General features: G+C 44.2%; 2 protein-coding genes across 2 annotated transcripts; both read left to right on the forward strand.

The window, feature by feature from the left end:
* Window positions 1–3003: 3003 nt before the first annotated feature.
* LOC147960562 (uncharacterized) lies at window positions 3004–8989 on the forward strand. Its single transcript, XM_087533415.1, has 6 exons — window positions 3004–3537; window positions 4294–4368; window positions 5225–5471; window positions 5880–5975; window positions 6341–6967; window positions 8766–8989. The coding sequence occupies exons 1-6, from the start codon at window positions 3004–3006 to the stop codon at window positions 8987–8989; spliced, it is 1803 nt and encodes a 600-aa protein (XP_087389541.1).
* Window positions 8990–9123: 134 nt separating this feature from the next.
* On the forward strand, window positions 9124–10005 carry LOC147960563 (uncharacterized). The gene has a single exon (XM_087533416.1). The coding sequence runs from the start codon at window positions 9124–9126 to the stop codon at window positions 10003–10005; it is 882 nt and encodes a 293-aa protein (XP_087389542.1).
* The last annotated feature ends 6387 nt before the right edge of the window (window positions 10006–16392 follow it).

Raw genomic sequence — 16392 nt, forward strand, 5'->3', positions numbered from 1 at the left:
CCTAGTGTTGCTCCTCCTATAATTAATAGAAATCCACTTCCAACAATAAGACTGTTGAAAGTTTTGCTATTATAACATGTATGTTTTTTTCCCTTTTCTTGGAGCAATATAATTGCTTCAGTGGGTTCATTTCGCACTGGTCTTGATGTGGATTGTTAGTTGTACTTTTTATTCGTAAAAATCACTTCGTATTTTTATGAGTCGCCGTGGAAACAATTTCGTCTAGATCGAGAGACCAAACTTGTTTGGTTGGGATAGTTCAATATATAAAAGTTGTCCGGTTTTAAAGTTGGGTGACAAAAACCACATGAGTCAATAAGTGTAAGGACAAAAATGAACATTTCTACAAATTGATATAATTATGAAAATAAGTTACTACCTTCGGTGCAAAAAGATACAGGCATACCGCTTGACATGAACGGTGCCTATCTTACAAACCAACAAGGAAAAGACACATGCATAACTTGCCATAGTGCACGCACGCATGACAATCAAACCCTGGATCTTTGTGCTAGCTACGTTTTCTCCCACGGGCAGATTTGAGGAGCTCTGGCAGCACCAAAGGGCAGCTTGCCACTAGGTGCCTATACCCCTCAGTCGCCATAACAACATCAAGAGTCGTGGAAATTCCAAAAATGAACTCCAAACATTTAGCCTTGAGAAGCGATGAAACTATGCCGCTCCGCAGAAGCCAGAGTGGTCGCTGTCGTGTTGACACTGAGTCCATCTGAGAGCTTGTACTCAAAAATTAGCTTGAGCCTGTCTAGCGCGTACCTGTCAGCAGCCGCAAGTAGATGCTGAGTCGTAACCATCACCATCTTCGGTCGCATCTGTGTATATGAAGTACAACATGACCTTGAAAGCCTCCGGGTCCATGTCATTGATCTCGAAGTGTCGAGACCTATTCTCTCTCACTTGGCAGAAGAACTCGGCCATAAGCACTGGGGACCTTGCTTTCATGGCACACTGTAATGATACAAAGTAGTGTAGCGAACCAGTCTATGATAGCATAATCAAGCCGGGTGACGTGAACATTTTAAAAACATTTTTTGAAGTTATGATCAATTTTTGAAAACACGAACATTTTCTATAATTGTGAATATTTTTTGGAGGCATGTATTTTATAAAACTCTGATAATTTTTGGGAAAATACATCAAATTAACATTTCTGAAAAATTGTGAAAAAAAGTAAAATTTCAATCATTTTTTAAAAAGAAAACGTATTTTGAAAATATACAAAAAAGAATTCTCAAGCAAAATTTGAAATTCAGAACATTTTTGGAAACTGTGAACATTTTGTATGAAAAATAAAAAAATTTGAAAAGCTCGAACAAATGTTGAAATTCTAAACCTTTTTCTAAATTTCTGAATATTTTTTAAAGAAGAAAAAGAAAACCACTGAAAAAGGAAAAAAGACAAAACTGAAAACCAAACAGCAAAACCGCAAAAACGCTACACTTATACTGGTAGAAAAAACCCGACAAAACTTCTAAACAGAAGCTTCTAGAATGTTCCTAAACCGACAGAAAACCAAACAGCAAAACCGAAAAACGCTACACTTACAGTGGCTAAACATGGGCCGGCCCATCCCCGAGCGCTCCCGTTGCTCATGTGTGCGAAAGGGAGCAACGGGAGTGCCTGTGGCGAAATTGGCAAAATTTAGAGGGGCAAAAATAAAATTTTCCCTGCGTCAAATAGCTCTCATTTTTTCAAAAAAAAAAAATAGCCCTCACTTGCCTTAAAAAAAGAGCCAAATGGCCCTAAAACTGGAGCGTGCTACGCGTCGACCGACGGATGTTTTAAAAAGATCCGTCGCCTCGCGGGCCATTCAATTGTGTGATTAGTATCTCTTCTCTAAATTCCTACAACAATACTCTTGTTGCGAAACTTTCCCTTCTCTAATTTTCTGCAACAAAACCTTTGTTGCGAAACCTTCCCTTCACTAATTTTCTTCTTCTCTAATTTTCCGCAGCAAGATTTTTGTTGTAAACATTGTAAACACATCTCCCGTCACGTCTAATTTTCTGTAATAAGACCCTTGTTGTGAAAATTACAACAACATCTTCGGCCGTATCGTGCACTAACGCAATCGTCTTTTGCTGCTGTCATTCTGCAACAACGTTGTTATTGTAGAAACTTGAAGTGGATGGACGTACCGCGTGGTGATATGGCTGCTGGCCCGCTTGCTAGCGTCGGTGATGCCAGGATGGCGTTGAGGTTGATGGCGCTCCACGTTGGCGTGGCGGATCACGTCGCATCCATCGACCTGGTCATCAAGAGGCGTTTGGCGAAGAAAATCCGGCAGGAATGCGCTTGCGACAACGACCTACCTGCGGTGGCGCTCGGCGACGACAAACTGCAGCAACAGAGCTTGACGACGATGACCTACAAGCGGCGGCCCCTACGGCAACGGCAATGGACGACCTAGAGGCAGGGGCACTCAGCTTGGATGTTGGTCATGAGTGCTCGGTCTGCAACAGACCATTTGTTTTGATCAAGCCAATTGAAACAAGGAGCAAGTTGCGAAAACTGTACTAGAATGGAGATTGCGCCTGAGCCGTTTGATTCTAATCAAATCCGACGATCATGAAGGAGGTTGATGCGCGCACAAACATCCATCGGTCGAACGATAGCGTTTTCCAAAATAGCCTTAAACAAAAGAAAAAGATTTCGGAGCAGCGTTCCATGCCATGCTGCTACCGGGGAGGGCACTCCGCTCCATCTGCGCTAATGCAGTTCGAGCTGCAAAAACGCGGTTACGGCGGCGCCATGGATCTGCAGCCTAGGTGGACTCCGACTCAGTAAAGAAGCAGTGTCCGGATTCCATCATATATAAAACTGAATTAATTGGGGGTTTCTTGGTTTTCTGTTGTTTCCAGATCCAAATCCAGTTCTTTCCCCGATCAAATTGGCGCGGGGCGGGAAGGATCCATAACTAGTCAGAGTTGCAGCCCTTTTCGTTCTAGTCCACCTGCTCTAAGTTTGTTCATCCACCCATCCACCATGGAAGCTCCGGATCGGGATTGGTCCGAGCTACCAATCGACATACTGTGCGACGTGCTCAAGTTGCTCGAGTGCCCGGACCTCCTCCGGTCCGCGGCCGTCTGCTCGATCTGGTACAAGGCCTACTGCACGCAACGCTGCATCAGTGCTTGCCCTGGACACCAAACACCATGTCTGCTCTATTGCACCGAGGCCGCCGGCGGGCTCAGATCCCTCGGCATGTACAGTCTTTCTGAGAAAAAGGCCTACACCATGCCGCTCCCTGAGCCTCCCATCAAGAACTGGTTCGGCTCGTCGCACGGATGGCTGGTCACTATGGATGACAAGTCTGAGCTGATGCTGCTCAACCCGATCACCGGCAACACGATTGCACTCCCTCCGGTGACAACTATGGAGCATGTGAAACCCGTCCTGAACGGCGACGATGGTGTTCTTGAAGAGTACGAGATGTTTTACTATGATGGAGAGCTTCCGAGGGTCGTGGACGACAGGGCCGTCTCCAGAAATTTGGGGGCCCAGGGCAAAATGCAAAATGTGGCCCTAAATTTGGAAATTTTTCATATAACTAAGACATATGTGCATTTAATTATATTACTTCAAATGTATGCAATTTCGTAAGATATTTAGAAATATTTCAAAAAAACTAATGCAAAAAGAGTAAAGGTGATACAAGTGATAAACTAAACACATGTTCTACCAAAAAGCAAAACAAAAGTCATGATTGAAACATTACATGAGTTATAAGCCCATCTTTATGGCAAATAAAACAAAATAGTACCTTGAAAATGGCACTACATTGAAAATAGTTTATGACTGAGTAACTATCTCCAAAAAACCAATCGCAATGAAATCCGTAGAACATCTGCCTTGCATTGTCCAAAAAAACTATCTCCAAAAACAGTTGTAGCAATCTATGTGGAATTTAAACTTTTGACTGTAAAGCGTATAAAACAATTTATTATTTATCAACCGGGCCAAATTACAATGGCTAAAATGGCTAATGCTATCTTATTAATTATCAATGTGATTAGTTTATGTACCAAAATTTAGAAAACAGAGAGCATATCTGCATATGTATGGTATTGTTAGCAGGACTCAAGGAGGTGCACCTTTATTTTTAGGATCCGTAGAAGCAGATATGTTTCTGTTTTCTATACCAAAATTAAAAATTCAGAAGTCTATTATCTGAAGCAAATCGAATCCAACCTGCAACAAATAGGCCTCGAGCACTCACGTGGGGATAGTTTAGGTTGGGGAACCAGCCAACTACCATGCACAATCCATCTGTAGATCGCGGGAGAACTGGACGAGGGCGACAACGGGAGGGCGAGCAGGGTGAGCGCTCATATCGACAGAAGGTATCAGGTTCTAGGCGAAACGGGTGATGGGGAGAGGCGACTACGAGTGTGATACTGGGAGACAATGATTCAGGCGACAGGTGATCGGGCAACCTGCTTGTTTCACTGGGCTCCTGGTTTGGCTACCGTGCATTTTTTTTGAGAAAGGCTACCGTGCATTTTCTTTTTCAGATTATAATGCAGTCTACCCAACACCTGCTGATTTGGGGGCCCCAAAATTTTTGGGGCCCTGTGCGGTCGGCCAATTTGGCCTGCCCCATCGACGGGCCTGGTGGACGAGGACACCGGTATATTTTCTGGATGCTAAGATGGTTAAAAAATTAGACGCCTGGATAGCCTATGCAGCCTCGTCTGGTGCTAGGCTTACCCTGTTAGGCTCGAGCCTAGATGGAATACCTTCTTATCTTATGTCTATGTTCCTATTCAACAAGACTTTTATTGAGAAAATGGATAAACACCGGAGAAGATTTTTCTGGAAAAGGAAGAACAATAAACGGGCGTATCATATGGTGAAATGGACTAGGGTTTGTAGGTCCAAAAGAATCGGTGGGCTGGGGATCAAAGACCTCCACAAGCAGAACGTTAGTCTGTTAATCAAGTGGTGGTGGAAGCTTGAAACTAAAGATGGGTTGTGGCAACAAATTATTCGGGCCGGATATATCAAGAATAAAACGGTGGCTAATATTCGTAGTCGTTTTTCAGACTCCCCTAGCTGGAAAGCGATTATGAAAGTTAAAGAGACTTATATGGCTGGGAGGGCCGTTAAGGTTAATAGTGGTAACTTGGCTAGGGTCTGGCATGACCCATGGATAGCTGCTGTGCCACTATGCGAAAAATTCCCTATCCTGTTCAGTATTTGTCAGGATCAGGATGGGACTATTGCAGATTTTGTGGCGAAAAACTATAGCTTGGGTTTCAGGCGCAGGCTGTTTGGGGAGATCAATGATCAATGGGAGTGGGTAGTTTCTGAGGCAAGAAAATATGCTTTGAACAATATACCTGATACAGTGTTTTGGAAGCTGTGCAAGAACAAGAGACTTACCACTAAATCAGTGTATAAGTGGTTGGAGAGAGATTTAGCTGGTCCTAACTATAAGTGGATCTGGAAAGGTAGCATCCCATTGAAAATCAAAATATTCTTGTGGCAGCTATTCCAAAATGCGGTGCTTACCCGGGATAATTTGAGGAAGAGGAATTGGCCCGGGAATCCTGTTTGCTCTTTCTGCACGAACATGGAAACTGCGAACCATCTATTCTTTACATGTCCTCTTGCTCGAACAGTCTGGGGGACCCTCGGACTTACGGCTGGAGCGTCCTGTTGCCCGCGATCCCTCTGGCAAAGCTGGGCGTGGTTGTATAAGTTTTTCCGTGGTGGAAAACAATTTTACATGATGATCATTGCTGCTTTGTGTTGGGGGATATGATGTCTTCGAAACAAAGTTACTTTTGACAATTATAATGCTCGTTCTCCGCTGGAGGCTGTTTTCAGTGCATGTTCTTTTATGTTGTACTGGGCAGGACTACTGAAAGAAGAAGATAGGTCGAAGTTTCAGGCGGGCGTGAAGAGATTGGCGTATGTGGCAGCAGCTCTGGCAGACAGGACTCACTCGCGAGGTGTGATGCGACTGAAGGATGAAGAGGGGATCCAGATCGGCTAATCTGCTTGGTTTGTAGTCCACTGGGGTTTGATGCCCGTTCTGGAGTCTTATGTGCTTTTGGAGAGTTACTTCTTTCTACCCTGAGTAGACTATGTAGTCTACCAGGTTGTGCACTATTTTCGCTGATGGTTAGGGTAGTGGCTAGTCGGTGTCGTCAGGTTTTCGTCCCATGGCAGTTGATCCGTTTTAGGGTCCTCTTGCGGTAGGTTTCCTGTCGATGCTCCAGCTCGCTCCTCTCCTTTCAGTCTTATTTTGGGTGTGGTTGTCTTGATAAAACTACTGGAACATTGTATTTCCGTTGATTGCAAAATTAATGGAAAGGGGTGCGAGCCCGGTTGGAAAAAAAAAAGCTCTCTTTTGTCAAGGTAGGAGACAGTCTCTGGAATTGGCTCAACATGGGTATTAACTATACAGATTGTATATACCACGACGGATGGTTCTATGCAGTTACTCATGGAGGCGCAATCGATGCATACAATTTAAATGGACCATCTGTCATCCAAAAAAGATTTTTACGCAGAATAATTCGGACGGTTTCAAAATGTCACATTGTTCAGGCAGAATGGGGAGATGTCCTCCAAATCATTAGGAAGGAGATTCTCGATCCTGAACGACCGGACAGTCATACGTGGATCCCTGAAATCAAAGTGTACAGGGTTGATTTTGATAAGGAGAAGTGTGTCAGCATAACAGATATAGGGGACTATGCGTTGTTCATTGGGAGCAGCACAACGTCTTGCTTAATCGTCAAGGACTATCCAGACTTGATGCCAAACCATGTCTATTTCACTGATGATGACGACGGAGCACACATACTCGAGAAAGACTACCCTCCCAAAGTTGGGATTTACAACATTATAAATAATACCACGGTGAATGTGGTTCATCCTGAACTTTGGATGAATTGGTTGCCCCCCATATGGTTGACGCCGAGTCTTGAGAAAACGGGTATGGTTCTACTTGTCCCTTTATCTACTATGGAAAATGCTGCTTGTTGTATATCCCAATCTCTGAGCAGCATTTATTTATGTGTTATTTTTCCTAGTGCTGTTAAAAGTTTTGCCATGTAAGATATTTTCTTCTTTTCTCTTGGAACATCATAATTGCTTCGTATTGGTCTTGATGTGGATTGTTAGCTGTACTTTTTATTTATGAAATTCGCTTGGTTATGTTGAACTTGCAAAACCTAGTTTTTCCAAGGTTGACATGTTAGGTCATTTGGTCTTTTTAATTTGTTATATGGCATAATACTTGATGCTGTTTTTTTTAACAAAACCTGTAGAAATTTCTTCCCACAGTATTTTTTTAGCAAATTATGAGAAGTTTTATATACAAGTTAAAGCTAGAATAGGGCAAAAAGAAAAGGAACTGTACAACAAAGGCACAGAAAGTGCCCGGAGAGCTAGCTATGCAAAAGAATGAACACAGACCTCAAAATTCTCATATTTTCGCCTCTTTGCCCTATGAACGACCCACTGAATATCTTCCTTGAATTTTCGTCAGCAAGCATATAAATTTGGTCCGATGCCTTTGAAAATGAAGTCATTTTGGGTTCCAATTAGCTCCGGTGATTAGAAATTTGCAGCTATCTGGTTGAGTTGCTCCTGGATATCACTTAAAATTGGGATCCGAGTAATTCGAACAAATTTGCGCAGCTGACAGTGGAAGAACAAACAATACTTGTTTCCAATACCCTCAACCCACACATGACACAGGTGTAGTCTGGTATGAAAAAATTATTTCGTTGCAGCATACTCTAGTGTTCAGTCTGTTGTGGATTAAGAGCCAAAAATAATTTTATGCTTCAGCTGACAGCATGGTTGCCAAAGCCATCTTACGGCTGGAATTGCCATGATCTTACCAATCAAAATTTGATAAGCCACACATCTATATCAAAGCTCCTGTTGGAAATTGCCACACATCTTGACTGTCAGATAGCTGCGAATTAAGGCCAAATTTTCCATCTCCTGAAACTGAGAATATGCTTCCTCAGATAGTGGCAAGTGAAAGATCTCAGAGATAAATTTTCTACCAAAGTGGTGTCCAGAATTGAAATGTTACCGTCCTTGGCCAAGGAATATAGACATGGCCAACACTCTTCTCATCGCATTCCAGTCATCTTTCCAAAAATAAATTGATTGCCCTTCTGAAAAGAGCAATCACCTCAAGATTTGTGGAGCGGCAAAAGTTTCAGGTAGTCTCTCCACCATAAGGAACAATTGGTAGTTTGCTCAGGAGGAAGCCCATACTGTCCCGAACCATATTAATCCAAGGAATGTCTTGGTGATTTAGGAATTTATTATGCACCATTTTAAGCTTTTAAGAACAAACTACTCCCTCTGTAAACTAATATAAAACCATTTAGATCTCTTCTTTAGTGATCTATAAACGGTCTTATATTAGTTTATAGAGGGAGTATTATTTTGGATCTTCAAATTTTGGATATTAATCATGTTAGAGTTATAATATAAGTCATGTACCCCTTTGTATTTATCACGTTGTATAAGGGGTTTCCTGCATATGTTCCACACCTGTACATGTATATATATCGGCCTATGGCCTCATGGGAATACAAGTTGCATATTTCCTAACATGGTATTAGAGCCCTAGGGTTTTTTTTCGCACGCCGCAACTCGTGCTCGATCCCGTCGTGCACGGCCGTTTCCGTTTCCTTCTCTCCGGACGGCCGCTGCTGCTTCCTCTCCTATTCTGCTCCGGTGGAATCTTACCCATCCATCCACGCCAGGTCCTGATCCGCCGCCCCGGCCTGAAGCATCCACGCCCGACGGCCTCCTCAGCACGCGCTGGGGCGCTGCTTCTTCTTCTGGACGCCACAGCCGCCGTGTGGTCTACAAGGTCGGGCAGACTAATCCGGCCGCTCGCTGTTGGCCCGTGACGGCCCGCCTGAACCTGACGTGTGCATGTCCACATACGGCTGCTGCACCATCTTCCTCCCGTGAAGGCCCGTGACGTGGTGCACTAGCCTCCCCCACTTGATTCTGCTCCGCCGCCGCCTATTGATTCCGATCTGATTTGCTCGGCCGCTGTGTTGGCTGTTTGAGTGGTTGCCTTCCGATAAAAAAAAGAAAAAAAAAAGAAGCATAATGTCGTCGGGTACAATTTCCTCTCCACACTGTCCGCTGATTTTGGAAGGCGTACCCTACACTGATCCTATCTCGCATATGCGCTTTTCCTCTGTGCTTGGTGCTCGTCAGCCTGTGACGTCGTCCGCTACGGCATCTTCCGCCTGTTGTGTTGGTCACTCCTCAGCGACTCTTCTCACGACCTCTGCACATGGTGACCGTCGCTCTACGTCGACTCCTCTCGCGACTTTCACTGGTAGTGCTGGTGCATATGGTTCCGTCGACTCTGCCTCGCACAGGCGTCTTCCATTGACGCTTGGCGCTTGTCTACATACGGCCTTGTCTCCCCCACCGGCCTGTGTGGATACTACTGGTCATGCTACACCGCCACATCTAGCGGCTTCCACAGGTGGTGGTGGCCGCTTCTCTCCCGGTGCTCCCGGTGCTACTGCGTCGACTACTTCAGCTGTGTACTTCACTGAGGAGGAGATTGCGCGACTTCGCGCCCTGCTGGTTGCATCCGACTCTCTATTGTCGGGCGCATCTACGTCGACCTCTTCAGTTGCGCTCCTGACCGAGCAGGAAATTGTGCGAGTTCGATGCCTGCTAGCTCCATCCTCCGGTTCTCCATCGACAGGTTCTGCTGGTTCTGCTGCTGACTCTTCTGGCATTGTGAGACCACCTTCTACACAAGTAGGTACATCTCCGTGGATTCTTGATACTGGAGCATCTTTTCATATGACTCATGATTCATCCACTCTGTCCTCTACTCGACCTCTCGATTCTCCTGTTCATGTTCTTACTGCTGATGGTACCTCTCTCCCGGTTATTGGCCGAGGCATTCTTAGCACTTCTTCTTTTCATGTTCCTGATGTTGCTCATGTTCCCCGACTTACCATGTAGCTCATTTCTGGTGGACAAATTGTTGACTCTGGTTGTCGTGTCATTCTCGACTTCGACTCTTGTTCTGTTCTGGACCGCCATACTGGTACTCTCCTTGGTGCCGGTCCTCGACGTCGTGACTCTCAGGGTCTCTGGGAGCTTGACTGGCTTCATCTTCCGTCCGCTGCTACTGCCGCCAGTCTCTCCTCCTCTGTTGCCTTGTCTACCAGCTCTTTTCAGCAGTGGCATCATCGCCTTGGTCACCTATGTGGCTCTCGTCTCTCATCCTTAATTCGACGTGGTCTTCTTGGATCCGTCTTCGGCGGTGTGTCTTTAGACTGTCAGGGCCGTCGGCTTGGTAAACAGGTCCAGTTACCTTATCCTCACAGCGACACTGTGTCTCAGCGTCCTTTTGACCTTGTTCACTCTGATGTCTGGTTCCAGCTCCCTTTGCCTCAAAAGGAGGTCATCGCTACTATATTATCTTTATAGATGATTTCTCTCGATACACCTGGATATATTTTATGTCTTCTCGTAGTGAGGTCTTATCTATCTACAAACGTAATGCTGCCATGGTCCACACTCAGTTCTCTATGCCTATTCGTGTGTTCCGTGCTGACTCTGCTGGAGAGTATATCTCCAAGATGTTGCGTGGAGTTCTTGCCGAGCAAGGTACTCTTGCTCAGTTCTCTTGTCCTGGTGCTCATGCTCAGAATGGCGTGGCTGAGCGCAAGCATCGTCACCTTCTTGAGACGACTCGTGCGTTGATGATCGCCGCCTCTCTTCCACCTCACTTTTGGGCCGAGGCTGTTTCCACTTCCACCTATCTCATCAACCTTCAGCCTTCCACTGCTTTGCAGGGTGGCGTTCCTTTCGAGCGTCTCTTTGATCGTTCTCCTGATTACTCGGCGCTTCGTTTGTTTGGTTGTGTTTGCTATGTTCTTCTAGCCCCTCGTGAACGCACCAAACTGTCCGCTCAGTCTGTTGAGTGTGTCTTCTTAGGCTATAGTGATGAGCATAAGGGCTATCGTTGTTGGGATCCTATCGGTCGTCGGATGCGTATTTCTCGGGATGTAACTTTTGATGAGTCTCGTCCTTTCTACCCGCGTCCATCTTCCTCAACCTTTTCAGTGGAGGATATCTCTTTCCTCACTTTTCCTGACACACCTCCCTCTGTGCCCAGTATTCCTATTCCTCGTCCTGCTGTTGCAGATCCGACGCCATCCTCTCCTACAGGTTCTTCTCCACCTTCATCACCGACACATTTCCCATCTCCACCTTCATCACCGATACCTTCCCCTTCTCCACCTTCGTCATCGCTACATTCCCCGTCTCCACCTCCAGTGATTCCACCTCTTCCCTCCTTTCCTTTTCATTATACTCGACGTCCACGTGTTCTGGATAAATCCACTGACGTGCCATCTACTTCTGGTGCGTCGTCCTCCTCATCCCAGCCGCCTTATGGTCTTCGGGCTCGGCCTCGCCCTCCCCCTGACCGCTATTCTCCTAGTCGATATGCTCTTTCGGCTATACTTGAGCCTACGTCTTATCGCGATGCTCTGATTCATCATGAATGGCAGTTTGCGATGGCAGAGGAGTTTGCTGCTCTTGAGCACACCGGCACGTGGGATCTTGTTTCTCTTCCTCCTGGTGTTCGTCCCATCACTTGTAAGTGGGTCTACAAGGTTAAGACTCGCTCTGATGGTTCTCTTGAGCGTTACAAAGCTCGTCTTGTGGCTCGTGGTTTTCAGCAGGAGCATGGTCGTGATTACGATGAGACATTTGCTCCTGTGGCCCATATGACCACTATCCGCACACTTCTCGCCGTGGCCTCTATTCGTCATTGGTCTGTTTCTCAGCTTGATGTTAAGAACGCCTTTCTTAATGGTGAGCTGTGTGAGGAGGTATACATGCAGCCCCCACCTGGGTATTCTGTTCCTGATGGCATGGTATGTCGTCTTCGTCGCTCTCTCTATGGCCTTAAGCAAGCCCCTCGCGCCTGGTTTGAGCGTTTTGCCTCTGTGGTGACTGCCGCTGGTTTTTCAGCGAGTGATCATGATCCAGCGTTGTTTGTCCACATTTCCACTCGTGGTCGGACTCTTCTTCTTCTCTATGTTGATGACATGATCATCACTGGCGACGACCCTGAGTATATTGCCTTTTGTAAAGACTCGTCTTAGTGAGCAGTTTCTTATGTCTGATCTTGGACCTCTTCGCTACTTTCTTGGGGTTGAAGTCTCTTCTACCTCTGATGGCTTTTTTATATCCCAGAAAAAGTATATCCAGGATCTTCTTGCTCGTGCTGCTCTTACTGACGAGCGCATTGTTGAGACTCCTATGGAGCTCAATCTTCACCTCCGTGCTACTGATGGTGATCCTCTCCCTGACCCGACGCGTTATCGTCATCTTGTTGGCAGTCTTGTCTATCTAGCTGTCACTCGTCCGGACATCTCTTATCCGGTTCATATTCTGAGTCAGTTCGTCTCTGCTCCCACACCGGTTCACTATAGTCATCTCCTTCGTGTTCTTCGATATCTTCGGGGCACGATCTCTCACCGTCTATTCTTTCCTCGCTCCAGTTCTTTACAGCTTCAGGCCTATTCGGATGCTACGTGGGCTAGTGATCCTTCAGATCGCCGTTCACTTTCTGCTTACTGTGTTTTTCTTGGTGGTTCTCTCATTGCCTGGAAGACGAAGAAACAGATTGCAGTTTCCCGTTCGAGTGTCGAGGCTGAGTTGCGAGCAATGGCTCTTTTGACGGCAGAGGTGACTTGGTTACGGTGGTTACTTCAGGATTTTGGTGTTTCTGTCACTACACCGACTCTGCTCTTATCTGACAGTACAGGTGCTATTAGCATTGCGCGCGATCCTGTGAAGCATGAGCTCACCAAGCATATTGGTGTTGATGCTTTTTATGTGCGCGCTGGTGTGCAGGATCAGGTTATTGCTCTTCAGTATGTGCCTTCTGAGTTACAGTTGGCGGATTTCCTGACGAAGGCCCAGACTAGAGCACAACATGGCTTTTATCTCTCCAAACTCAGTGTTGTTCATCCACCATGAGTTTGAGGGGGGGGGGTGTTAGAGTTATAATATAAGTCATGTACCCCTTTGTATTTATCCCGTTGTATAAGGGGTTTCCTGCATATGTTCCACACCTATACATGTATATATATCGGCCTATGGCCTCATGGGAATACAAGTTGCATATTTTCTAACAAATCCAAACCATATTAGCCCTCCTGGTCTTTAGGTTAACAGATTAAACCCCAAGCAACAAGCGGAGGGTTTTTCCTCTCCAAATCTTCCCCCCTCTAGAAGCAGTGCCTCATGTATTTATCCAGCTACACAATTATTCCTTTATACAGTTGCAAGCATGCGCTGTTTTTCTTAGAAGAACTCTTTTTTCGATAACTATATTCGCTCGAGTCTAGAAAACTTTAAATCCGTGATTTGTGATACTACATCACCATGCTCGTGTTTGTAACTAACTCCAGCTTGTAATGACAGGATCTCAAGATAATAACGGCGGGGGGCGGTAATTCCATGGCAGTCATCAATAACCAGCTGGAGACAACAGAGTGGGTATCAATAAATTGAACTGTAGGTTATAGCAGTAATTTATTCTCATGTGAATTCCATGAGAATTTGAGAAGGCATATTGTGTTTGTTGTAGCAGTAATTTATTCTCATGTGAATTCCATGAGAATTTGAGAAGGCATATTGTATCAATGTAACACCTCCGCATTTTGTTTGCTGCACTTATGCTTTTGTCCATTGAACAATAACAGTAATGCATTATCATGTGAGGCCGGATTTGCTGAACCTTTTTTTATGTACTCGATTGTGGCAAATGCCGAGAGTTGGTCCCGGTTGGAGCCTAGCCCAGTGTATCTGTCAGTGCATTCATAAGCCTGCTTTATTTGTTCAGTCATGGCTACAACATTTTCACTGACATGAGTACTAAGTACCTCCCCCATTGTAACTTTCTTTTGCGAAAACCATTGTAAATTTTCAATAGACGTACACACCAAATCCAGTATAGGTAGCCAAATATTATATGAAGAAACAAAAGAGTACACAATTTTGCAAGTGAAAATAATATAAATATATTAGCAATATATGTGCACTCTTAAGAATATCATGTTTTTTTTAGAATCTCTCAAGAGTATCATGTGTGTTTCTGTTAGGACTCCTTGACATATTCCTGTATATGCGTACATGAAGGCCCGCCCAAAACTCAGGACGGATCCTTACACTCCAACCAAGGCCACCATACCCAAATTCCTGATGGAAATGGGCGCGAGCTTGTCTTGCTTAGGGCGCCCCTATGCAGGGGCAGCGCCAGTTGCGCCGGAGCCTCGTGCTTTTATGTTTTTTTTTCATTTCTTGCTTTTCTTACTTTATTTATACTTCCAAATATTTTAAATAAATATAGTACAAAAATCCACTTTACATAAAAACATTTATAAAATTGTTAACCAAGCGCTTGAAAATGTTAAATAAGTATAGATGAAATGTTTCTCATGTACTCCCTCCGTTTCTAAATATAAGTATAGCGACCCGACCTCAGACGGTCAAGTCTCTGTGTATCTGTGCTATCTCTGGATCGGTATGCTAGCACACACAGTACATCAATGTATATATCTGCAATCACATGTATAAGTAACAAAAAAACTGATATATACCTTAAGAATCTCACAGCAAACAGGCAAACGGGTGTGGAGTCCCATCAACGCCATCGGCAAGTTGAGTGCGGACCGTAACCCTATCGTATCACTTACTCGTCGGATAATACCTGCAACATGATATGTTGCAGCCGTGTAGGTCAGTACGTTGAATGTACTGGCAAGTCACACCACAAGAGATGAATAAATGTCCTATTTATACATGCAATATGGCTGGTGGTTGGTTCTAAATTTAATTTGCATAAAGCTGATTTTTCTCTATCATCAAAAGAATATCATATTGTTACTACATAATTCATCACAATATGATTGAGATGGTTGCTCCATTCAATCTATACCCAAATTCATTAAAACCCATTAGATTATTTAGAGTGATGAGATTGCTCAATTCCCATTTTCCAGATGCTCAAATTGTCCATAACCGGGGACACGACTAATCGATTAATTTTACACTCTGTAGAGTTTTGCACACTTTTCCCCGCAAGACTCGATCACCTCCTTTGTAGTCCTCGCACTGCCTGGTGTTTGAGAGCCGGAAGATCGAGACATAGTCTTTCTGAAGTGTTCCCTCTTAACCCTAGGTAGACCGGTACACCTACATATATAACTACATCTGCTAGTCTACCACTGTAAGAGGTCACACAACGTACTCAACTAAGCCAGAGCCCATAATAGCTTGTGGCTGTGCAGGTAAGCTTCTAGTCATGAAAAATTAATGAATCCCTTTGAGTCTGGGTGGCAGTCCATAGGGTGATCACACGGGTACTCCGGGATCCCCTGGGCAAGTCCACTGGTTTCTCCAGGGTGCCCCTTACAAATCCACCCAGATGTGTGTTAATGTTGCCACCTTAAGGTTACCCTTAATTATTATATCACTCGCAACTTTCATGATCTCACATACCAATCCCCGTCTATAATGGCATAGCAAAAATCCCTACAACGTTGGCGACAAAGAAGTAAAGCCTCAGACCTACCTCATTGCACTACTGGGTTTATAATATAGCCAACTAACATATTCATGCAAACCCTACATCAAAGGACTAAATGCATATATAAAACATAGGTATAAAAAACGTGATCAAGATGTAACTTGCCTTGTACTGTTGATGAAGATGAAATATTCCATTGAGTCGTCTCTCCTTCTCGTTACAATATATCTAACGATATAAGAAAGTACTTTAACACACAACAACATCCAAATAAATATCCAAATAAAATATTCAAATTACAATAAAAAATAAAAAAATAACATTCCTACATAAGGTGTTAGGACTTGGTTACGGGTTGAGATAAGATCAAGAATGAAAATATGATATAGGTTTTGTTCTAGGGTTGGGTCAAAGTGAAGATCACGGGCTGAAGAGTTGTGAGGCAAGGTTCTATGACAAAGTCTATAATGAAAATGGTAGATGGAGTTTGTGGCACAAAGATTTATGTAACAAAATGTATGTAACATCTCGTGAAGTCTAAATTTGTATAATGATGGCATATGACCAGAGAGGTTCCTAATGATCTTCTCAAGAAAGCTGAATCAAGAATCACATTAAACTAATGATGAAATTGAATTACGATAAAATAAAAACTATATGAAGTGTTAAGGTTGAAATAGTGGCAAGACATAGATGAACAATTAGGAAAAAAATTCTAACAGCAAGATATGGACCAAAGGATCAATTTTGCTGAAGGAAACATTTTCAATAGAATTACAGATTAATAGATATAG

The sequence above is a fragment of the Triticum urartu genome, chromosome 7A (assembly GCF_056163025.1).
Source record: "Triticum urartu cultivar PI428250 chromosome 7A, HENAU_Tu73, whole genome shotgun sequence".
Lineage (NCBI taxonomy): Eukaryota > Viridiplantae > Streptophyta > Magnoliopsida > Poales > Poaceae > Triticum > Triticum urartu.